Source organism: Oncorhynchus tshawytscha, linkage group LG29 (genome assembly GCF_018296145.1).
Source record: "Oncorhynchus tshawytscha isolate Ot180627B linkage group LG29, Otsh_v2.0, whole genome shotgun sequence".
Lineage (NCBI taxonomy): Eukaryota > Metazoa > Chordata > Actinopteri > Salmoniformes > Salmonidae > Oncorhynchus > Oncorhynchus tshawytscha.
The window spans coordinates 2,783,463-2,808,628 of NC_056457.1; the positions used below are offsets into that span (position 1 = coordinate 2,783,463).

The window sequence follows — 25,166 nt, forward strand, 5'->3', positions numbered from 1 at the left end:
AGCAGATGTATCAGTCTAGGGGAATTTAATTCTCCTGTTAGTTTCTTAAGTGTCAAGGTTTTTCCGAGCGTGTAAAGGGCTGTGATAGTGAGACCCAGCTGTGTGTTGCTGTGTCAGAGGGGAGCTTGTACGCTCCGTGACTCAGCCAGGCAGGCCCAGTAAATTCCAACAGCCCTCCTACTTAACAGGGCCCATCCCTTGGCTGGCTCTCTCCTAGCTCTCTCCTGTGCACTATAACAGTGATGAGACAAGGTGAGAAATGGACGGTTCCACTACACGGAACACACATCCCTACGCCAACGACACGGTACACACACAGACACAGTTACTGGTTACCATGGTTATTAAACACATTCAGCCGAACCTCCTCCATCCCGCCGCCTCACAGCAAAAGCAAGAGGAGAAGGAGCGCAAATGAAAGTGAGTGTGAAAAAAATCCAGTGGCCAACACAGTGTATGTAAGAAAGAGAACCAGAGAAAGAAAGCAAGAGATAGAGGGAGAGAAAAAGAGAGATGTAATCACCAGGTGCTGAGAAAGTCTGACTGCAGGATTATATCCATCCTCAATATAGGATGGAGGGGGAGAAACAGATGAGTGCCTCCCAACCCTCACATTAAGCCACAGCGTTACTTCCCATGGCCTCAATGGATCCCTCACTCTCTCTCTCAACCATTCAGAAATGTCTTCAGTTTTTCACCGTTGAGCTAGATTTGTAAGATTAAATTTTTCTTGCAGTTCAATGTTCTTTTAATAACATTAAGCAGCTAAATAACAACCTATTTCAACAGTCACACATGTTGCTGTTTTCTGTATCTACAGTCCACTACCCTGGCCTGAAGTTACCTGATCCCTTTCTCACTCAGGGTCTCAGAATGATGTAACAGCCTACATCTCCAACACACACACCAACCCGGGAGACTGAATGTAGTGTGTGTGTGTGAGATAGGGTTGCTCTGGCGGTCGGCACTGAGGTGTTACAGGTCTCTGGTTGTTACGGTTACGGCCCCATTCACCGTCTCTCTCAGACCTCTGCTACAGTAAATAAGAGCTGAAGGCCACAAGGGTCAAAGCCAGTCAGGCAGTCTATGAAAAGTCAGTTTATCAGCATGTTTCAACATGGCCAAACATGACACATGGACGTGAACTCACTGAAGCATGAGTGGAAAACTTGGACAGGTTATGGAGTTATCTGACTAGACTCTAAAGAAGATTTATTTAAAAAAAAAATGTAATTGTCTGTGGCAGGGCTTGCAAACTATTACAGACTACAAAGCGAAACCCAGCCGCGAGCTTCCCAATGACGCGAGCCTACCAGACGAGCTAAAAGGCTTTTATGCTCACTTTGAGGCAAGCAACACTGAAGCATGCATGAGAGCACCAGCTGTTACGGATGACTGTGTGATCACGCTCTCCATAGTTGATGTGAGCAAGACCTTTAAACAGGTCAACATTCACAAGGCCCCGGGGCCAGACAGATTACCAGGATGTGTACTCAGAGCATGCGCGGACCAACTGGCAAGTGTCTTCACTGACATTTTCAACCTCTCCCTGACCGAGTCTTTATTACCTACATGTTTCAAAAAATATATATATATATATATATATTTTACCTTTCTTTAACTAGGCAAGTCAGTTAAGAACAAATTCTTATTTTCAATGACGGCCTAGGAACAGTGGCTGTAATACTGTAAATGTAATACATGTGAACATAGTGGACAACTGTTTTTTGACGTGAACATTTCAGCTCAACATGTGAAAACAGCTATTTCACATGTTTTTGTTTGTTTAGGTATGTAATAAAGTGGCATGGCGTTGAAAAGCAAGTGATACACTGTTCAAGATAAAATATTGTAAACATCTTTAATCAATATGATTACATTTGACATAATCACTTAGACCTGATATTTTAATATGACCCCACCTAGGATTTGAACTCAACATCTCTGAATTTGTGGTAGACTGAACTTTCTATTGTGCCACAAAGTCTGTAAAATGTTTAGAAGCGGCGAAGGCTGCTGAGGGGAGGACGGTGCAAATGGAATGGCATCAAACACATGTCAACCATGTGTTTGATGTATTTGATACCATTCCACTAATTCCGCTCCAGCCATTACCACAAACACGTCCTCCCCAATTAAGGTGCCACCAACCTCCTGTGCTCAGAAGTCCCCTACAGATTCACTACCTATAATACATATCTGCACTTAGCAAAGAGTGCCATCTGCACTTCTATTTTAGTTATGACTTCTTTCATCATTGATTTCATTTACTTATTTCAGCAATTTGAGTTTTTGTGTGTGTATAGTTGTCTAATGTTGGTGGGTGATATGATTCTGTTTCAATGTTACTCCTGAATCAATATGATAAATATACTATTTTTTATTTTTCACAAATCTGAGATTTTCTTTGAAGTCCAAAGTGTAGGAATCCAAGTAAAATGTGTTATTGATATGGCGTCGTAGCAGGAAGATCAGAATACCGTGAACCAAAAGGTTTTGAGTTCAAATCCCAGGTGAGGACATGTTGAATAATAATTGCTGTATAAATAAACATACACAATGTAATTGTGTGTGTCAAATATATCAGTTGAAAACACTTTGACTGCGTAACGTTCCGGGGACATCCTTAACGACTCATTTATATTTGCAGGGCATCATCTGTGTAATCTCATGTGAAAAATATCCACATGTGAAGTGTTCCAAAACCACATGGTTTCAAAAATATTTTGTTACCAAGAGGCTTGATAGAGAGTTCATAAAGTGACTGATCACACATGGCAATCAGAGGAGGCTGGTAAGAGGAGCTATAGGACAACGGGCTAATTTTAATGTCTAGACTGAAATGGTACCAAACTCATCAAACACATGGAAACAACGTGTTTGACTCTGTTCCATTGATTCCCTTCCAGCCATGACAATGAGTCCAGTCCTCCTATAACTCCTCCCACCAGCCTCTAATGGCCATATTCACAATTCCTGGAACCTAGCTAAGCATTTGCATTGGTTTAGTCTCGCATTGCCACTCTTCCAAGTCTCATTCCTTCAGCAAATGTTTTATTTATTTTACCTTTATTGAACTAGACAAGTCAGTTAAGAATAAATTCTTATTTTCAATGACAGCCTAGGAACAGCGGGTTAACTGCCTTGTTCAGGGGCAGAACGACAGATTTGTACCTTGTCAGCTCGGGGATTTGAACGTGCAACCTTCCGGTTACTAGTCCAACGCTCTAACCACTAGGCTACCCTGCCGCCCCAAATAGACCACCTTAGTCCCTGTGCCCAAGAAAGCGAAGGAAACCTGCCTAAAAGACTACTGCCCTGTAGCACTTACATCAACACCATCATCCTGGAAACCCTAGACTCATTCCAATTCGCATACTGCCCCAACAGATCCACAGATCTCAATCTCAATCGCACGCCACACTGCCCTTTCCCACCTGGACAAAAGGAACACCTATGTGAGGATGCTTTACATTGACTACAGCTCAGCATTCAACACCATAGTGCCCACAAAGCTCATCAAGAAGCTAAGGACCCTGGGACAAAACACCTCCCTCTGCAACTGGTAGGCAACAACAAATCTGCCATGCTGATCGTCAACACTGGGGCTCAGGGGTGCGTGCTTAGTCCCCTCCTGTACTCCCTTTTCACCCACGACTGCGTGGCCAAGCACGATTCCAACACCATCAAGTTTGCTGACGACACAACGATGAGACAGCCTATAGGGAGGAGGTTAGAGACCTGGCAGTGTGGTGCCTGGACAACAACCTTTCCCTCAATGTGAGCTTCCTGCCATCCAGGACCTATATACTAGGTGTGTCAGAGGAATGGCCCAACAATTTGTTTTTACACTGCCGCTACTCGCTGTTTATTATCTATGCATAGTCACTTTACTTACATGTACAAATTACCTCGGCTAACCTGTACCCCCGCACATTGACTCCGTACCGGTACCCCCTGTATATAGCCTCGCTATTGTTATTTATTGTGTTACTTTTTATTTTGTACTTTAGTTTATTTAATAAATATTTTCTGAACTCTATTTCTTGAACTGCATTGTTGGTTAAGGGCTTGTAAACTAAGCATTTCACGGTAAGGTCTGCACCTGTTGTATTCGGCACATGTGACAAATAACATTTGATTTGAGTCAGTATTAAAACATCCCCACCGCGGGGGAATTCTCATGTTGCTTATGAGTGCATTTCACACTGCTTTTGGATTATAATTGGATTGTATAAGGCTCGTATGAATCTTTTGCCTACTCCTGCTTAATATAATGTTTGTGTCATCGTTGCAACTCCAACCAGTATAAATGCCCTTTGGCTAACTAACTAGCATACTAGCTAACAACTACTGCATCCAAAATAGGTATTATGCAAAAATACCAACAAAATATGATCTTAGCGACTGTTCAAGCAATAATCAAATCAACATTGTAAGCATATGAGAACCCCAAAAAGCGTATGAGAACCCTAAGCGTATGTTTAGAAGTAATAACTATGTACATCTATGCTATGCTGTATGAGGGCTGATCGGGAACGGCAGCTGTTTTCCCCCATGGTGGCCATGTTCAGGGACTACTTGTTTATTACGTGAATAGCGACCTTGATCCTTGATATAAAAATCCTCTTTCCATGTGCTTAAATAAAGAGTTCAATTCTAGCTTATGCTAGAAGGCCAGAATCATCAGAACACCCACACACTATCTCTGTAACCTGATACAGAGGGGTCCCATGAGCCTAACTATACAAGACGACCACATCAGCATTTCCTGTCCTGGGTGAGCTGGACTCACCTTTGACCCCTACTTCCTGTGGCCGTGCATCCTGCCCCTACTAGGTGTCTTCTATCGGGGAAGGAGAGGGGGAGCCAGCATGTTTCTGAGATAAGCAGTGAGTGATAGACCCAGTCTGTTAAAATAATCTTGAAACAACAGGATGCAAGCCAGTGGGATCTGGGATGAATGTGAGGTTTATCTTATCTATGCTCGGGATGATTTACTTAACTTGAGTTCAGTATTATCAGAGAGTCAGTCCCTGAGTATCCACCACACAACTTTCCCAGTGCTCTCTCTCTCTCTCTGTCGGTTTCCCTTTCCTTTCCTGTTCTTCCATGGTGTCTTAACTTACTGACTGAGAGTATCATGACTTAAGCCCTACAGGAATTTATTATGTGCTCCCCAATGCCCATGACTCCTGCTGTAGCTATTATCCTGAGTTAGGGCATTCAAATGTTTTATTGAGACTCATCTTCAGGGGAAACGCATGGCCCATTGCAGACGAGCTATTAGGTGAACAGCAGTGACCAGACAGAAGGAATTTACTCAAACGAAATCATCATACTGTGTATCGACCATATGACGTGAGCACATGCCATGCCTAATAACACGCTAATCTTACAGCGTGGAAAGAACTCTGTATATTTCCATAAGGCAGGTCAGTTAAACCTGGGTTTCATGAGATCATTGTATTAGTTCCCTCCACTATATTAGTGGCTACCTCCTAGTATTAAACCACACATTCTCCTTTCCTCTCCTCCCTACCCGTTCACTCTGAACTGAACAGAGAATACTGTCATTAATGAATCAGTAATGGAACAAATCCCACCTCAATAAAAAAATTTCACCTCTCCTTGGTACATAGAATCATCCGGCCTCTTCATTGAGGTGGTGGGTAAAGGCAATGCTTTACTCCAAGGGCTGTGGCAGTACTACAGTGGATATTCATTTAGAACTAAATGAGTAATGACAGTGAGCAGGGGGCCAGTGATACCATATGATCAGGGGGAATGATTCAGGAAGAGAGGGGGAAAACGGAGGGAGGGAGCGAGGGGACTGCAGCAGAGTGAAAACCACGTCAAGGCTTTAATTTGAGCGAGCGCCACAAGCAGCCAGGGTAAGGGAAAGATGAGTGGGTGGCTGCAGCTTTCAATGGTTACGCCGACCTGGAGTACCGACAACTGTTTTCCAGAGAGAAAAGCAATGGGGACAGAGAGAGAGAGAGAGAGAGAGGGAGAAGGAGGATGAGTGTGGAGGTGTGTTTGTTTTAAAAGGAAAAGGGCTGAGACTTGCGTTATGTTTCATCGGTTTATTCCCACAGAGCTGGCGTTTATTAGAGAGAGAGAGAAAAAGAGAGAGCGAGAGGGACGAGGAGAGAGAGTGGAGGACGAGCAGGGAAAGAGAGAGAGAGAGAGAATTAGGAGGGAGAAAGGAGGAAGGGAGAAGGAATGTGCCTGATCGGGCATGGATCTGGCAAGCAGCCAGCTTTCTAAAGCCTCGGCAATTTAAGTAGAACTCATGCTTTTGAAGTGTTTAATGTTCTCAGAGACCAATGGCATTCCTCCCCAACTTCCCCTTTAAGAGTGACGATGCAGATAGACAGGGGTGGATATGGCATAATAGTGATGTCAATGACAGCAGGATCTGTCTGCAGAGTAGGCTACAGTATGTCAGTCAGGTGTGAGACAGCTGTTGAGAGCTTGAAACTGTCTGCATCACAGGCAGTCCACAAAAATAAATGCTCAACTCTGTTCTGTATTGGCAGCTATGCTGATTACCAAACTCATCTATCTAACCATGAAGAACATTCTGTCCTATAAGTCTGTTTACATACATAGTCAACATGATCTAAACACAACTCTGTCACATCACACTGTGTCAAATAACCTGTCCCTTCCATGTCATCCACTAGCTAACATACTTAGTAAATGTCACCCACTGCACATACCATAGCTAAGACACTGGGCAAACTGAACCAGCTCCATACAATATAATCAACGATCCAAATCAAACAGCCCTGCAAATGACCTGTTACATTGCATGTACAATGCATTCAGAAAGTATTCATTTCGTTACAGCCTTACTCTAAAATTGATTAAATAAAAAAATGTCCTCCATCTACACACAATATCCCATTATGAACAATGTGAAAACGGGTTTTTAGAAATTGTATTAAAACATTTTTAGAAATGTATTGAATTTTTTATTTTTTTTATTTTTTATTTACATAAGTATTCAGACCTTTTGCTATGAGACTCAAAATTGAGCTCAGGTGCATCCTGTTTCCATTGATCACCATTGAGATGTATTCACAGCTTGATTGGAGTCCATCTGTGGTAAATTCAATTGATTGGACATGATTTGGAAAGGCACACACCTGTCTATTTAAGATCCCACAGTTGACAGTGCATGTGAGAGCAAAAACCAAGCCATGAGGTCGAAGGATTTGTCCGTAGAGCTCCGAGACAGGATTGTGGCGAGGCACAGATCTGGGGAAAGGTACCAAAACATTTCTGCAGCATTGAAGGTCCCCAAGAACACAGTGGCCTCCATCATTCTTAAATGGAACAGGTTTGGAACCACCAAGACTGTTCCTAGAGGTGGCTACCTGGCCAAACTGAACAATAGGGGGAGAAGGGCCCTGGTCAGGGAGGTGACCAACTACCCAATGGTTACTTTGACAGAGCTCCAGAGTTCCTCTGTGGAGATGGTTGTCCTTCTGGAAGGTTCTCCCATCTCTGCAGCACTCCGCCAATCAGGCGTTTATGGTTGAGTGGCCAGAAGGAAGCCACTTCTCAGTAAAAGGCACATGACAGCCCGCTTGGAGTTTGCCAAAAGGCACCTAAAGGACTCTCAGACCATGAGAAACAAGATTCTCTGGTCTGATGAAACCAAGATTAAACTCTTTTGTGCTGAATGCCAAGTGTCACGTCTTGAGGAAACATGGCACCAACCCTACGATGAAGCATCGTGGTGGCAGCATCATGCCTTAGGGATGTTTTTCAGTGGCAGAGACTGGGAGACTAGTCAAGATCGAGGGAAAGATGAACAAGCAAAGTACAGAGAGATCCTTGACGAAAACCTGCTCCAGAGCACTCAGGACCTCAGACTGGGGCAAAGGTTCACCTTCCAACAGGACAACAACCCTAAGCACACAGCCAAGTCAATGCAGGAATGGCTTCGGGACAAGTTCTCTGAAAGTCCTTGAGGGGCCCGGACTTGAACCCGAAAACTGAAAATAGCTGTGCAGCAACGATCCCCATCCAACATGACAGAGCTTGAGAGGATCTGCAGAGAAAAATGGAAGAAACTCCCAAAATACAGGTGTATAAATCCTATTTTCCCAAACCTAACCTTTAAGCGAACCCTAACCTTAACCCGAACCCCAAACCCTAACACTAATTGTAACCCTAACCCTAAACCTACTGTAACCCCTAAGCCTAAAATAGCCTTTTACCTTGTGATGTCCCTACTTCTGAACTTCTGGTCCCCATAAGGACAATAAAAACAAAAACACACACACATATATACACACCACAAGCTAATTCTCTATGCGAGATTGCCTTGGTACAGCTGTTGAAATGTTAACATCCTTTAATAACACCTCACATTGTGTTTTGGGGCGTGACGTCAGACTCGTCCCGCGATGATGTCAATTTCACGTGTGTGTGTATATGTAGGTTTGTGCGTGTGTATATACTGTTTGTGTGAGTATGTGTGTAAGGTAAGCTTAGTTCAGTCACAGCGCGGTACAGCACTCCAATGCCCACTGGCAACATAAAGCTCTCACCATGGCAGGTCTATTTTGGAAAGCTGAAGGTCTCTACCCTGGTGGCATTGTCCTGTTTAAATACGAGGATTCCGGTCTTAGAATTAACCCTGCAGCCTGTAGTACCCGTTTCATTTCACTGTATCACAGTTACACGGTAGGTAGAGCCCAGTCAAGGTACTAGGTATTCTTTACTGACATCACCTTTACTGAGTTCAGTACAAGGAAAAATCAGTAAATTGGTACATCAGTAAACGCTCAGCAAAAAGCACACAGAGAAACAGACACGGAGAGAGGGAGACGGAGATCTGGGTGCGTGCATGTCCCACTGTGTGTGTGTGAGACCATCACCTTCATCCCAGCGGTCTACGTTGTGATCTTCACTGTGTACGTTGCTGTCACAGTCAGCCCCGTCTGCCAGACTCCCATCCTCCTCCGCGATGTGCAGCTTGTCCTCATCATCTGAATCTGAGCCTGGGGCCTTCACTACATTACTGTAGTTGGTTACTGCGGGCAGAGAGAGAGGAGAGGGCTTGGTCATTTCACTGTCTATCAACCGTTAATATGATAGAAATGAGACGTGATTTAAGACAATGAAGATGGAAGGTGCTGTATTGGATGAGAGAATGGTCCCCAGTAGGGATGCAAATTTTGGTCAGTTTTGCTGCCAACTAACTGACCATCATTAACCGGTCAACAAACGGTTACATTTTTTCCAAACAGTATAATGACGTGGCCAACAGAAAAAACTATCAGAGATCTTCATTTAATGATGAGATGCTTATGTTTCTGCCTTAACAATGGGAGTCGTCTGAAGGCAGGAAACAAGCTTAGGCCCAAAATAAGCCCATATAATAGCCCATAAAATAGCCCATATTGGACATATTTTGCACATATTTTGGCGAGAGTGAAACCTCTCACTTCGCCTCTTCCTCTCTGATACATACAGTACATGCATGCACGGACCGGACATTTTTCATGAAGAGCTTATTGGAAACATGCAACAATAGCAAGCCTACCGTCTTACAGGCAAAAGGCTATAGTCTATTATTGAACATTGCAACTCCTGTAATGAAGCAGCTAATGAAACGTTATTTTTTTCAAACATTTGCCAAAATGCAGTTTGCGGGAAACACAGTTCTAAACAGAGCTCCTAATGCCGGCAGTTCCAAATGTGACAGAGATGAAAATCTATAAACCATAAGCATGACCTGTGGTCAAATGTATTTTCAGGCAGCTAACCGATTAACAGTTAACCATTAACATCCTTAGTCTCCAGTCTTGGAATATAGTCAATTATGCCTGCAGATTAGCCAAATCTAGACCGAAAATATGCAAACAAATCAAATGCAGGCTAAAGCCAAAGCCCGTCATTACTAACAACCAAGGAAACAGAGCACTCCTGAATGGTATCTTCTCGACACAGGACGGCTTTTCTCAAACCACCTCTCTAAATTCCGTATTTTTCTCCTGGAGGTGCCCATAGCCAGCGACCTCCATTCCATTTCAGCGTTAGTTTACACAGTGGAATGGGAGATAAGGAAAATGGCCTAAAGTCTAATTATCTGTGGTATGCTAAGGTATGTGCTAGCCTAGCCTAGCATAGCACACTGGCATACTATTATACAGCAGGAGAACAGAGCGCTCTGTGAAATGGTTATGTACGGCTTATGAATATGATATGTATGGGTTATAAATATGTAATGACGTGTTCAGACCCATAAGCGGATGTACAGTAAAGGGAAATATTCATATATTGAGACTCATGTGATTACTTATAGCCAATGGCCTATATAAATAGCCTATAGTCAACATAACCTAATCCAAGGCTGACTCCATATTAAACCTTGAACTCTCCCCTCCCCCATCCCTTTGTACATCTTTACCTCTACATTATTACTGGCAGAGTGAGATGTGTAAGGGTTTCTTTCTCTTTGTGTGGTGTGTGTTGTGTGTGTGTGTGTGTGTGTGTGTGTGTGTGTGTGTGTGTGTGTGTGTGTGTGTGTGTGTGTGTGTGTGTGTGTGTGTGTGTGTGTGTGTGCTACAGAGTTAGAGTGCTAAGAGAGCCTCAGTCTACAGAAGTGATTATTAGAGACATACATAACACTGATGCTGTACAGCAGGTGGGTGTGGTTGCTTGCGAGTGCGCTAGTTGTGCGCGGGTCAGCTGTTTGTTCACCCACACCCGCCCGCAATTGCTAATAATCTATCAGCAACTACCTGACTATATGTGATAAAGTGAAAATCTGAGGCCCGCACCTGACCCTAACCCGCTAATATAGAAAATGCTCTATAGGCTACAGTCAATTTCAATTTTTTTTGACAGGAAAGGCATTTTTTTTTTGTTGCCTCATTTAGATATGTTTCTGCTTATAATTTCCAACATTTAGATAGGCTATTTGTCAGTCAACTTGTCTATAATTAGATACATGCAGTTTCTCATCTGTCATAAAATGTTGCCCTAGAAGACTAAATAAACCCTTGCTCACCAGAATGTAATAAATCAATAGAATTGCATGCTTCAATCTAGTTGACAGCGGTAAAGGTATCTCTGTCATCTCTGCTTCTTACACAGAGAAAAGGTGTTAAGGGACCGGGAATAAAATGCAATAGAAAAACAAACAAAAAAAGTTACGCGCAACATTTTCAAATGACCGGTTGTAAGGAAATAGAAAGTTGTGAAAACAAACCAACATGTTTCTGATTTCACTTCGGCTTGGATGCATATTTTAAGTGGTTAAAATAATATCAGCTTTTATGATGCTGATCTTGATGATGAAACCGTGGATGGATGGCGGTGTTAAGGGACCGGGAATAAAATGCAATAGCAAAACAAACAAAAAAAGTTCCGTGCAACATTTTCAAATGACCGGTTGTAAGGAAATAGAAAGTTGTGAAAACAAACCAACATGTTTCTGATTTCAGTTCGGCTTGGATGCATATTTTAAGTGGTTAAAATAATATCAGCTTTTATGATGCTGATCTTGATGATGAAACCGTGGATGGATGGCGGCATTTGCGCAAAACTGAAAGTGCGAACCACCGCATTTAACCATGAAAAGAAGTCTGGAAATATGGCTGAATATAAACAGTGCAGTTATTCCCTCCTCAAGGCAATCAAACAAGCAAAATGCCGGTACAGGGACAAAGTAGAGTTGCAATTTAACGGCTCAAACGTGAGACTTATGTCTACAGGAAATCACAGACTACAAAAAGAAAACCAGCCACGTCATGGACACCGACGTCACACTTCCAGACAAACTAAACACCTTCTTTGCCTGCTTTGAGGATAATACAGTGCCACCGTCGCGGCCCACTACAAGGACAGTGCCCCCCTCCCTTCTCCTCCGTGGCTGACGTGAGTAAAACATGTTAACCCTCGCAAGGCTGCTAGCCCAGACGACATCCCTAGCTGCGTCCTCAGAGCATGCACATACCAGCTGGCTGGTGTGTTTACAGACATATTCAATCGCTCCCTATCCCAGTCTGTTGTCCCCACATACTTCAAGATGGCCACCTTTGTTCCTGTACCCAAGAAGGCAAAGATCTTTTAAATAAACGACTATCGCCACGTAGCACTCACTTCTGTCAACAAGTGCTTTGAGAGACTAGTCAAGGATCATATCACGGCCACCCTAAACCCACTTCAGTTTGCATACCGCCCCAACAGGTCCACAGACGATGCAATGCAATTGTTATCACACTGCACACTGCCCTATCCCTTCTGGACAAGAGGAATAACTATGTAAGAATGCTGTTTATTAACTACAGCTACTGGTCTCAACCCCGCCCTGTGCAATTGGGTCCTGGACTTTCTGAAGGGCCGCCCCCAGGTGGTGAAGGTAGCAAGCAGCATCTCTACTTCGCTGACCCTAAACACTGGGGAGAGCTCATACTCCCTGTTCACCCACGACTGCGTGGCCATGCACGCCTCCAACTCAATCATCAAGTTTGCAGATGACACAACAGTAGTGGGCTTGATTACCAACAACGACGAGAAAGCCTACAGGGAGGAGGTGAGGGCACTCGGAGTGGAGAAGGTGATACGTTTTATATTCCTCGGCGTACACATCAGAGAAACTGAAATGGTCCACCCACACAGACAGTGTGGTGAAGAAGGTACAATAGCGCCTTCAGGAGCGCCTTCAACTTCAGGAGGCTGAAGAAATTTGGCTTGTCAACCAAAACCCTGACAAACTTGTACAGATGCACAATCGAGAGCATCCTGTCGGGCTGTATCACAGCCTGGTACAGCAACTGCACCGCCCTCAACCACAAGGCTCTCCAGAGGGTGGTGCGGTCTGCACAACGCATCACCGGGGGCAAACTACCTGCCCTCCATGACCCCTACAGCACCCGATGTAACAGGAAGGCCAAAAAGATCATCAAGGACAACAACCACCCGAGCCACTGTCTGCTCACACTGCAACCCTCCAGAAAGCGAGGTCAGTACAGGTGCATCAAAGCTGGGACTGAGACACTGACAAACAGCTTCTCTCTCAAGGCCATCAGGCTGCGAAACAGCGATCACTAACTCAGAGAGGCTGCTGCCTATATTGAGAACCAATTACTGGCCACTTTAATAATAAATGGATCACTAGTCACTTTCAACAATGCCACTTTAAATGCCACTTTAATAATGTTTACATATCATACATTACTCATATCATATGTATATACTATATTTTATACGATCTATTGCACCTTGCCTATGCCACTCGGCCATCGCTCATCCATATTTGTATATGTACAGTGCCTTGCGAAAGTATTCGCCCCCTTTGAACTTTGCGACCTTTTGCCACATTTCAGGCTTCAAACATAAAGATATAAAACTGTATTTTTTTGTGAAGAATCAACAACAAGTGGGACACAATCATGAAGTGGAACGACATTTATTGGATATTTCAAACCTTTTTAACAAATCAAAAACTGAAAAATTGGGCGTGGAAAATTATTCAGCCCCTTTACTTTCAGTGCAGCAAACTCTCTCCAGAAGTTCAGTGAGGATCTCTGAATGATCCAATGTTGACCTAAATGACTAATGATGATAAATACAATCCACCTGTGTGTAATCAAGTCTGCGTATAAATGCACCTGCACTGTGATAGTCTCAGAGGTCCGTTAAAAGCGCAGAGAGCATCATGAAGAACAAGGAACACACCAGGCAGGTCCGAGATACTGTTGTGAAGAAGTTTAAAGCCGGATTTGGATACAAAAGATTTCCCAAGCTTTAAACATCCCAAGGAGCACTGTGCAAGCGATAATATTGAAATGGAAGGAGTATCAGACCACTGCAAATCTACCAAGACCTGGCCGTCCCTCTAAACTTTCAGCTCATACAAGGAGAAGACTGATCAGAGATGCAGCCAAGAGGCCCATGATCACTCTGGATGAACTGCAGAGATCTACAGCTGAGGTGGGAGACTCTGTCCATAGGACAACAATCAGTCGTATATTGCACAAATCTGGCCTTTATGGAAGAGTGGCAAGAAGAAAGCCATTTCTTAAAGATATCCATAAAAAGTGTCGTTTAAAGTTTGCCACAAGCCACCTGGGAGACACACCAAACATGTGGAAGAAGGTGCTCTGGTCAGATGAAACCAAAATTGAACTTTTTGGCAACAATGCAAAATGTTATGTTTGGCGTAAAAGCAACACAGCTCATCACCCTGAACACACCATCCCCACTGTCAAACATGGTGGTGGCAGCATCATGGTTTGGGCCTGCTTTTCATCAGCAGGGACAGGGAAGATGGTTAAAATTGATGGGAAGATGGATGGAGCCAAATACAGGACCATTCTGGAAGAAAACCTGATGGAGTCTGCAAAAGACCTGAGACTGGGACGGAGATTTGTCTTAATGATCCAAAACATAAAGCAAAATCTACAATGGAATGGTTCAAAAATAAACATATCCAGGTGTTAGAATGGCCAAGTCAAAGTCCAGACCTGAATCCAATCGAGAATCTGTGGAAAGAACTGAAAACTGCTGTTCACAAATGCTCTCCATCCAACCTCCCTGAGCTCGAGCTGTTTTGCAAGGAGGAATGGGAAAACATTTCAGTCTCTCGATGTGCAAAACTGATAGAGACATACCCCAAGCGACTTACAGCTGTAATCGCAGCAAAAGGTGGCGCTACAAAGTATTAACTTAAGGGGGCTGAATAATTTTGCACGCCCAATTTTTCAGTTTTTGATTTGTTAAAAAAGTAATATCCAATAAATGTCGTTCCACTTCATGATTGTGTCCCACTTGTTGTTGATTCTTCACAAAAAAATACAGTTTTATATCTTCATGTTTGAAGCCTGAAATGTGGCAAAAGGTCGCAAAGTTCAAGGGGGCGAATACTTTCACAAGGCACTGTACATATTCTCATTCACCCCTTTAGATTTGTATGTACTAGGAAGTTGTTAGATTACTTGCTAGATATTACTGCACTGTCTCAAGGAGTTAATATTAAAGGTATGTGAGAGGTTATGTCCAGATTTCAGTTTCCATTAAACCCATCTGAACAGTAGGCTACAGTCCCCTTGACGTGCCATAGGCCTATTTGAAATCCCGGTCTTGTGACTGTTGAATTTGTATAGCACCTCACAATCATCACACATAACATTCTCTTTTACCACTTCACCAAAACCTTCCCAAAGATTACTTTTCTGTCCCTCCTTTGGTCAAAAATCTATTTCGCTGCTTTTCTCTGATTTAATTAAACTCCGACATTGTCCCTTTTGCCTCCGTGGAACAACTAACTTTTCTGCCCATTCCAAAAAGCTTTTGGTGCGCGTACGGTTAGGCCCTAAAGCTTAGGCTTATGCACTAATGCCAGATAGCCTAAAAGAATGGAAAAAAAACCCAAGACTGATACATTTAGATTTATTAAGGTATTGTTTGTTATTTATTCAACCGCCACACACCTGCCCTTCGTCCACACAATAGCTAATTACCCTTAATCCACCCGCACCTCAGATACAACCACGGGGACTGTGGGTTATACGTCTACATGTGCATCACTAGTGTGTGTGCTATTGAGCTTCACAGTCATGGGAGTAATCATACTTCACACTGCCTCTCATCTCTTTTCATTTCAACCTGTTTCTTCATCTCTCTCTCTCTCTCTCTCTCTCTCTCTCTCACACTCTCTCTCTCTCTCTCACACTCTCTCTCTCTCTCTCACACTCTCTCTCTCTCTCTCACTCTCTCTCTCTCTCTCACTCTCTCTCTCTCTCTCACTATCTCTTTTTCCCCAGCTCTCAGCACTGTGCCTCTCTCAGGCCAAATCAATTCTCGTCTGAGAGGCGCCCAGTCAGCAGTGGGCTCACGCTGCAGCGCCAAAACACAGATCACACACTACACAACCACCCACACACACTCTCTCCCCAGTCCACACTCTCTGGCTTTATCGCCCACATTTACATTAAGCTGATTTGGTGGTTCTCTCTTTCCTAACCCCACTCCATCTCTCTCTCTCTCACTCCCCTTCTGGAGCATAGTGGTGGATGATGATAATGTGGAGATGCGGAAGCCTGTGGCTGGGGAATGATCTTCTGTAAGAATAGTTCTGTAGAGCTGAGAATCACGCGGGGGGGTCGTTTTCTGCATAGAGTACACATGGTTGATATTCACAGAGACTCCCCATAGGCACACACACAGCTCAGGAAGAGAGGGATGGATGGAGGCCATTATATGGAGTGTGTTCCCAGGGTCAACACAGCTCTGCATCTGCAGAATTCCACAGCTACAGTATCATCAGGAGACTCATCTCTCTGTCTATCATCTCTCTGTTCTCCCTCTCTTTATCTCCCCAACCCCCACCCCCACACTCCTGTCAGGCTGAGTCAGGTGATGTATAGACCCTCTGGCTGGAGTAGTAGCCGCAGTGCTGAGTGACTCTTCAATCTGAAACAAAAGCCATACAGTCAGAGGTATTGGTGCTAAAGTCAGCAATAAAAACACGTAGAGGAGCATCACTGAGAGAGGATTTAGATGTGTCAGAGAAATGACAAATGGCAAGCCAGAGCCACCACAAAGTCATTTGATGGATAGATAAAAGTGAAAGGGGTTGCTGGTAGTGAGGGGGAAAAAATCCTCCAAAATGATAAATCCTCACTAGACACAGCCATGTTTGTTCGCGTCACCTCAGAACTGACAAGAGTAAAAGGGTGGCGCTTAGCACTGACCATTAGCTGGATAGGGAGTGAATTCCTCTGGGCCACAATAGTGTGTTTCTAACAGCGGTAGGTAAGCAACACCTAGGGAAAACAAAGCAAGAACAGAGGTCCCTTTCCCTCCTCTCCTCTCCTCTCTCCGTCAGCCTGACCTGTTTAGACAGCTGTGTTCATTAGCACTAGCACGCTAACAGACACCAACACACAACAGGACTCTATTGCAACTCATCTGAGGAGAGGAGAAACCTCTACCACCCTTTAACTTAGAACACCAAAGAAATTGTTTACATTACTTTCCTCTAATCTTGGCACCCAGAACCAAATCGCCAAATACAGAACCAGTAGGAAATACGCTCCACTGAGAATAACTAGTTAGGCTATACAGATGATGTAAACCTAAGCCAAAAGTCAACCACATTTTCACAGCTTTCACATCCAGTTCTCTGGTCCCAATGCATACATTGGTGTTTCTCACAAACTACCTAGTGCAGGAGGTGAAGAGACCACCTAACATGGGTGTGTGAATGAAAGCCTGTTCTTTAAGAACAGAACAGAGCAGTCAGTAAAACTCTTGACTAGTCTCTAGACTGGTCTACCATTACACAACAGTCACATCCGCTCCTCTCTGGTTTAGTAGCCACCAGTCAGGTATCAGGCCAACCCTTTTAAATTGTGTGTCCCGAATAATGGCACACTATTCCCGGTGTGGTGCACTATACACCATACAGGGAATATGAACAGAGCTATATGGGCCCTGGCTAAAAGTAGTACACTGTAAAGGGGATAGGGCAAGTCTGATCAAGCCTTTCTTCCCCGAATATCCTCGGCCTGCTCTGCTTTGTTCTGTGAAATGCATATTTAAAACCTAGCCGATGGCAGTCCTGCCCAGCCAATGCCCACACCTACTGTCACCTACTGTACCATGCGCCTTTGGGACTCAGAAACCCTGTTTTGACACATGCCAAGCTGAGTCAATAAAAGCCTGTGAAACAGGAGCGGGGCGGGTCAATCCTTTTGTGATAACCTAACCACCTCATTGGCCCCTGTAACCTCCGTATACTAGGATAATTTCAACAAACTTAAAAATTCTGATCTGATGTTATGTCACAGATCTACCTTCTTAGCTCAGTGACGGACGTTCAATCGTACCTATTGTACCTAGGACATTCTCTAGAGTGGATGTTGGGTGGGCACTGAATTGGGGTGAAACAGTTGTGGAACAACAGTTATTATTGGAAAATACTGTGCAAGAAATGGAAACCAAGAGTAAAGGAAGTGTTTAGATGAATGCAATCTACAGCACAACACATACTGCACTATGGTGTCTGAACTATGCCTGGAATGTCCAACCAAAACACCTCCACAGTGTTTGGGCCTTAAAGAGACAGATCTGCGTGTGTGTGTGTGTGTGCGCTTTCTCCCTCTCGCTCTCTCCAAAACGAATCACTTGCAATCGTTCAGGATCCTTTGCTGTAGCGTTTAGTTCGTGTGATTGGACAGGCTACATCCTGCTGGAGCAGCTTTCACACCACTTCTATATTTAACCCACTAGGCTACACTCTCCTCACGCTGAAGTATACCATTTATATACACACACACACACACACTGAGGTACACCACTTATTTTAGAAAGGCCACGCAGCACAGCAACTCACAGAACAGCACTGCCAGGCAGTCAACGGACGGTGAAAACACCACAGGCATCCCCCTCTGAAGAGAACAAACCAGCGCCGTCACAGTCTGCTGCAGAGCAAGGTACTTTGCTTTCCTCACGGAACCCACAAAAATTAAACAAACCAAACTAAAACATAGCCGTGCCATTCAAAACCCAGTATGCAGACTCAAGGTGAGACGCCCTGTATTTGACTGAGGCAACAGTACTGTTATTTAAAACAAAACCATGCACTCCAGATAGGACTAGACAGGAAGGTCACCTAAACAGTTAGGGTGACAAAACATTTTTTTATTATTAAAAGGCACCTTCTCACCTCACTTCAAAAGGACACATAGGTTTAACCAATATGAACCTAGCAGGTGGCCTAGTTGTTAGAGCGTTGGACTAGTAACCGGAAGGCTGCAGGACCGAATCCCAGAGCTGTCAAGGTACAAATCTGTCGTTCTGCCCCTGAACAAGGCAGTTAACCCACTGTTCCTAGGCTGTCATTGAAAATAAGAATTTATTCTTAACTGACTTGTCTAGTTCAATAAAGGTAAAATAAATAAAACATTTGCTGAATGAATGAGACTTGGAAGAGTGGCAATGTGAGACTAAACCAATGCAAATGCTTAGCTAGGTTCCAGGAATTGTGAATATGGCCATTAGAGGCTGGTGGGAGGAGTTATAGGAGGACTGGACTCATTGTCATGGCTGGAAGGGAATCAATGGAACAGAGTCAAACATGTTGTTTCCATGTGTTTGATGAGTTTGGTACCATTTCAGTCTAGACATTAAAATGAGCCCGTTGTCCTATAGCTCCTCTTACCAGCCTCCTCTGATGGCCATGTGTGATCAGTCACTTTATGAACTCTCTATCAAGCCTCTTACCGTAACAAAATATTTCCCATGAAACCATGTGGTTTTGGAACACTTCACATGTGGATATTTTTCACATGAGATTACACAGATGATGCCCTGCAAATATAAATGAGTCGTTAAGGATGTCCCCGGAACCTCACGCAGTCAAAGTGTTTTCAACTGATATATTTGACACACACAATTACATTGTGTATGTTTATTTATACCGTAATTATTATTCAACATGTCCTCACCTGGGATTTGAACTCAAAACCTTTTGGTTCACGGTATTCTGATCTTCCTGCTACGACGCCATATCAATAACACATTTTACTTGGATTCCTACACTTTGGACTTCAAAGTAAATCTCAGATTTGTGAGGGGAAAAAAGTATATTTATCATATTGATTCAGGAGTAACATTGAAACAGAATCATATCCCCCACCAACATTAGACAACTATACACACACAAAAACTCAAATTGCTGAAATAAGTAAATGAAATCAATGATGAAATAATAGTCAGATTAACTGATAACTAAAATAGAAGTGCAGATGGCACTCTGCTAAGTGCAGAGATGTATTATAGGTAGTGAATCTGTAGGGGACTTCTGAGCACAGGAGGTTTGTGGCACCTTAATTGGGGAGGACGGGTTTGTGGTAATGGCTGGAGCGGAATTAGTGGAATGGTATCAAATACATCAAAAACATGGTTGACATGTGTTTGATGCCATTCCATTTGCACCGTCCTCCCCTCAGCAGCCTTCGCCGCTTCTAAACATTTTACAGACTTTGTGGCACAATAGAAAGTTCAGTCTACCACAAATTCAGAGATGTTGAGTTCAAATCCTAGGTGGGGTCATATTAAAATATCAGGTCTAAGTGATCATGTCAAATGTAATCATATTGATTAAAGATGTTTACAATATTTTATCTTGAACAGTGTATCACTTGCTTTTCAACGCCATGCCACTTTATTACATACCTAAACAAACAAAAACACGTGAAATAGCTGTTTTCACATGTTGAGCTGAAATGTTCACGTCAAAAAACAGTTGTTCACTATGTTCACGTGTATTACATTTACAGTTCACATGTTAACATCAACTTTTTTCATTAGGAGAATAACATGTTCACCTCACATGTTACAAACTTTCACATGTGAAAATCTAACTCTGGAATTGCATTTTCACATGTGAAAAACATTCATATGTAGAAGTCGAAAGGCATATATGAACTAACAGGTTGAAGAGCAAACAATGCAATTATCGCTTTTTTTCTGGCTTGGCTTCCCCAGTGATTTTACCCACGCATTACTACTGCTACTGAGCCCAGAGGTTCTTAAACTTTTTGGGGCAGGGGACCCTTACTGTGTCATCAGGGACCCCCTCATAATGAGAACACAACTCGAGTGAGATAGAAATAGCAAACAAGGTGTTCTACTATAACTTTGGCAGTGCATGACCGGACAAACTGGGCCAAAGTCTCAGGCCCTCTGAAGGAATTCTGTAATTCTACACATTTTGTCATGGAGCAGAGAGATGTTCTGTTGTTGCAGATAATATCCTGCAATTCTACTATTTTTTTCATGAGGGAGAGAGAAAATGTATCAGTTTTAGAGCTTAAATTACAGTGCAACAAAAAAAAAACATTTTGGGGGAATACACAAAGTAGTTGAAAAAATGTATAATTGGTGGAGTACTGTGGATAGAAATGTCCCTGTGAGCCTCCCAAGCCCATGTTGTCCAGGGTTAAGAACATATGTTGTAGATTAATAATATTTACACTGAATAACACGCTCTAAACATGTTCCATGGATCCCTTGGCTAAAATGTGTTCAATCTGTTGTTAGTAATAATACTTTTTTATCTGGCCGCGGACCCCTGCAGTACCTCCGCGACCCCAGTTGAGAACCCCTGACTTAGCATATTCTCAGCCTAACATTCACCCATTCACCCACTTCACCACAGATAGGCTATCCCAGCCATCAGAGCCCCCAACTCAGCAGAGATAGCCTGAGAGCAGTCATATCCAGCATCAGTTATCTTTCCATGACTACACAACACAGAAAGAATCATACAAGTCTGAATCACTGTTCTAAGTTTAATATTAGCCCTAAAAAGGAGAAAAAACAACACCGTTGCCATAATAGTAACACCAAGGGGGCTTCAGCAGTGAATCATTCAAATCTAAGAAGCAGCAGAGGGCTCCTCATATTCATCAAGTGAGAAGACAAAAGATTTGTCATCTTAATGGTGCTAATCAGCTTTAGCATAGAAGCTAACGAGTCTCCCCACAGGTTACATGCTCCTACAGTATCTCTTCAGGTAGAGTGTGTTGAGGCTGAGGGCTCTATACTGCACTACAGTGGCTTGCGAAAGTATTCACTCCCCTTGGCATTTTTCCTATTTTGTTGCCTTACATCCTGGAATTAAAATAGATTTTTTGGGGGGGTTGTATCATTTGATTAACACAATATGCCTACCACTTTAAAGATGCAAAATATTTTATATTGTGAAACATACAAGAAATAAGCGTGCATAACTATTCACCCCACAAAGTCAATACTTTGTAGAGCCAACTTTTGCAGCAATTACACCTGCAAGTTTCTTGGGGTGTCTCTATAAGCTTGGCACATCTAGCCACTGGGATTTTTGCCCATTCTTCAAGGCAAAACTGCTCCAGCTCCTTCAAGTTGGATGGGTTCCGAAGGTGTAAAGCAATCTTTAAGTCATACCACAGATTTTCAATTGGATTGAGGTCTCGGCTTTGACTAGGCCTCTCCAAGACATTTAAATGTTTCCCCTTAAACCACTTGAGTGTTGCTTTAGCAGTATGCTTAGGGTCATTGTCCTGCTGGAAGATGTATATCTGTCCCAGTCTCAAATCTCTGGAAGACTGAAACAGGTTTCCCTCAAGAATGTCCCTGTATTTAGCACCATCCATCATTCCTTCAATTCTGACCAGTTTCCCAGTCCCTGCCGATGAAAAATATCCCCACAGCATGATGCTGCCACCGTCATGCTTCAATGTGGGGATGGCGTTCTCGGGGTGATGAGAGGTGTTGGATTTGCGCCAGACATAGCTTTTACCTTGATGGCCAAAAAGCATAATCTGACCAGAGTACCTTCTTCCACATGTTTGGGGAGTCTCCCACGCCTTTTGGCAAATACCAAATGTGTTTGCTTATTTTTTTCTTTAAGCAATGGCTTTTTTCTGGCCACTTTTCTGTAAAGCCCAGCTCTGTAGTGTACGGCTTAAAGTGTTCCTATCGACAGATACTCCAATCTCCGCTGTGGAGCTTTGCAGCTCCTTCAGGGTTATCTTTGGTCTCTTTGTTGCCTCTATGATTAATACCCTCCTTGCCTGGTCTGTGAATTTTAGTGGGCAGCCCTCTCTTGGCAGGTTTGTTGTGGTGTCATATTCTTCCCGTGAGATGTTCAAAGTTTTGGATATTTTTTTATAATCCAACCCTAATCTGTACTTCTCCACAACTTTGTCCCTGACCTGTTTGGAGAGCTCATTGGTCTTCATGGTGCTGCTTGCTTAGTGGTGGTGCAGACTCTGGGGCCTTTAGGAACAGGTGTATATATACTGAGATCATGTGACACTTAGACTTTATTTAACTAATTATGTGACTTCTGAAGGTAATTGGTTGCACCAGATCTTATTTAGGATCTTATTTAGGAGATTCATAGCAAAGCGGGTGAATACATATGCACGCACCACTCCGTTGATTTAAAAAAAATGTTGTATACAAGTTTGTTTTTTTTCATTTCACTTCATCAATTTGTGTATGTCCATTACACGAAATCCAAATAAAATTCCAGGTTGTAATGCAACAAAATAGGAAAAAAGCAAAGGGGGATGAATACTTTTGCAAGGCACTGTTCATCAGGGAGGTTGGTTAATGGAGATAATTCTTCTTCCACCATTTTAATTTTTGTTAACTGAGTATGACTTCCAACTTCCTTGCCTGATTTCTCCTAGTGACCCTGTTCTAGTCATGTCCAACCAGGTCATCAGAGGGATCAGCCAATCGTAAAAAAAGAAAATAGACTAGTTCAAACCAGAGAATGGCACTGCCCATGCTGTCACAGATGCTATAACGGTACAGATACAAAGATGAATGCTCTATCCATATCTCTATGGGAGAAAGGCTTTTCAATAGGGCTGTGACGATACCAGTATTGCAATATTTCTTCCATGGCATAAATGAGAACACGAAGCAGACAAACTTTTTTGGTCCTTTAAAAAACATGCTGTGTGTAAAATAGTGTGCTATAGCTTGGAAAATAAATCAATACGACTCTGGATGACAACATAATGATGTTTGTTTCCAACACTGGGGCTGTTAAATCTGCTTCGTGCCATGATACCAACAAGTATCGCAATACTGGTATCGTCCTGGCCCTACTTTTCAATAACTCCAGGAAATTAATGGCCTCTCACTGAAGAAAGAATCCTTGTTGTTTAGGTTAGGATTACAAAAACATTACAGAACATGAGAAAGTGATAAATTGATCAAGTGTTTAAGTTTAACCTGATAATACCTGAAGAAGTCATAGCGTAGGCCTAATTCTCATACAAGAAAAGCTGTAGACTATTAGTACCTGGAGATAAAAACCTTTAAACCACATAGGCCTACCCAATGAACATTAAGATGAGCCACAGCCACACATAGACAATCTTTGTCCTCAGCCTAGTAGTGTTTGCCTGGCTCTCCAGAGCTCTTCTAAATAAGGCCAGGTAGACCGGTGTAAGTGACGTTAGCTGGGCTACTCCACCACTCAGAGCTCAGACACGTTCCTCAGAAATGCCCCTGCCTGCCAAGGTGTTTACACTCACATGCTACCTGTTTACGTTAGAGGTGAGACAACCCCATCCACAGCAATAACAGCGTACCTTAATAAGCTGCTCACCTCGTAAGGGAATGGAATGAGCAGTGTGTGGCTGGGTGGTGGGCAAACTGTGTGTATGTAGGTGCATGTGTGTGTATACGTTTGTGTACTTCTAGGACAATGCAGGACAAATGTGTGTGTGTACTGTACATCATGCTACGCGGACTGGAGAATGTGTGCGTATGGCAGTGCGTTATGCTACACAGGCAGGGGAAAGTGTGTGCGTGCGCTGTGGCCTACATGAAGCTGTTAAAAGGCATGCCTGGTATGCAAAAACGCCTCCGTCACTATCAGAAGTAGATGGAGCACACTGTGTCACATGACCTCAACAAGGACAAGCTTCAAGGGAGTGGACAGTCATATGCATACGCAGACACACACACACACACACATACACACCTATAGGCCAACCTAGTCACATAGCCCAACACTTTACATTTGAATATGAGCATTTGCAACACCCCTTACCCCACACACACACACACACACACACACACACAAGTCTAGCTCCGAACACTAAGCAGGTCCATACCGAGACCTGATGTTATCGTTCCATTGTTTTATCGGTTGTACTGGGTGGAGTCTGGCTGTTTTTTTATAGCCCGTCTATATAAAGCCAAGGTGGCTGTGAGTGTTCTAGCAGGGCAGTGAGATGTAGAGGAGAGGAAACATCTGGTGTAGCCTCTGGGAGGTACAGTACCTGCACCTTCGCTCCAGCAACCTCTCACTGCCTTGGTCTGCTTCACTTCTCTCACCACCTCCCTTTATTTATCTTGCTCCAGAACGCTCGTTCTCTTTTCTACCTTTCATACCTCTCCAACTGGTACAGGTTTTGTTTCGTCAGCCAATTTGAGAGAAACCTGATGGCTCCAGTTACTAAAAAACACACCACAACAACACCAGCAACACAGCAATCCAAATATTGTGATAGCAATATTACTATCACACACCTGGATAAACAACTCTTCCTCTCCTGGGGGACCAGTTTAACTGTAACACCTCTAAGGTGAAAGATTTAACTGTAACACTATACAGATCC

At 43.2% G+C, this 25,166-nt stretch overlaps 1 protein-coding gene across 1 annotated transcript in view; it reads right to left on the reverse strand.

Annotated features, from left to right (window-relative positions):
* Positions 1-25,166, reverse strand: part of LOC112228037 (zinc finger E-box-binding homeobox 1-like) — a 93,036-nt gene that overhangs the window by 17,848 nt on the left and 50,022 nt on the right. Inside the window, exon 2 of the mRNA XM_042308581.1 lies at positions 8,898-9,053. Within this exon, the coding sequence (XP_042164515.1) occupies positions 8,898-9,053 (156 nt within the window). The remainder of the gene's footprint in view (positions 1-8,897; positions 9,054-25,166) is intronic.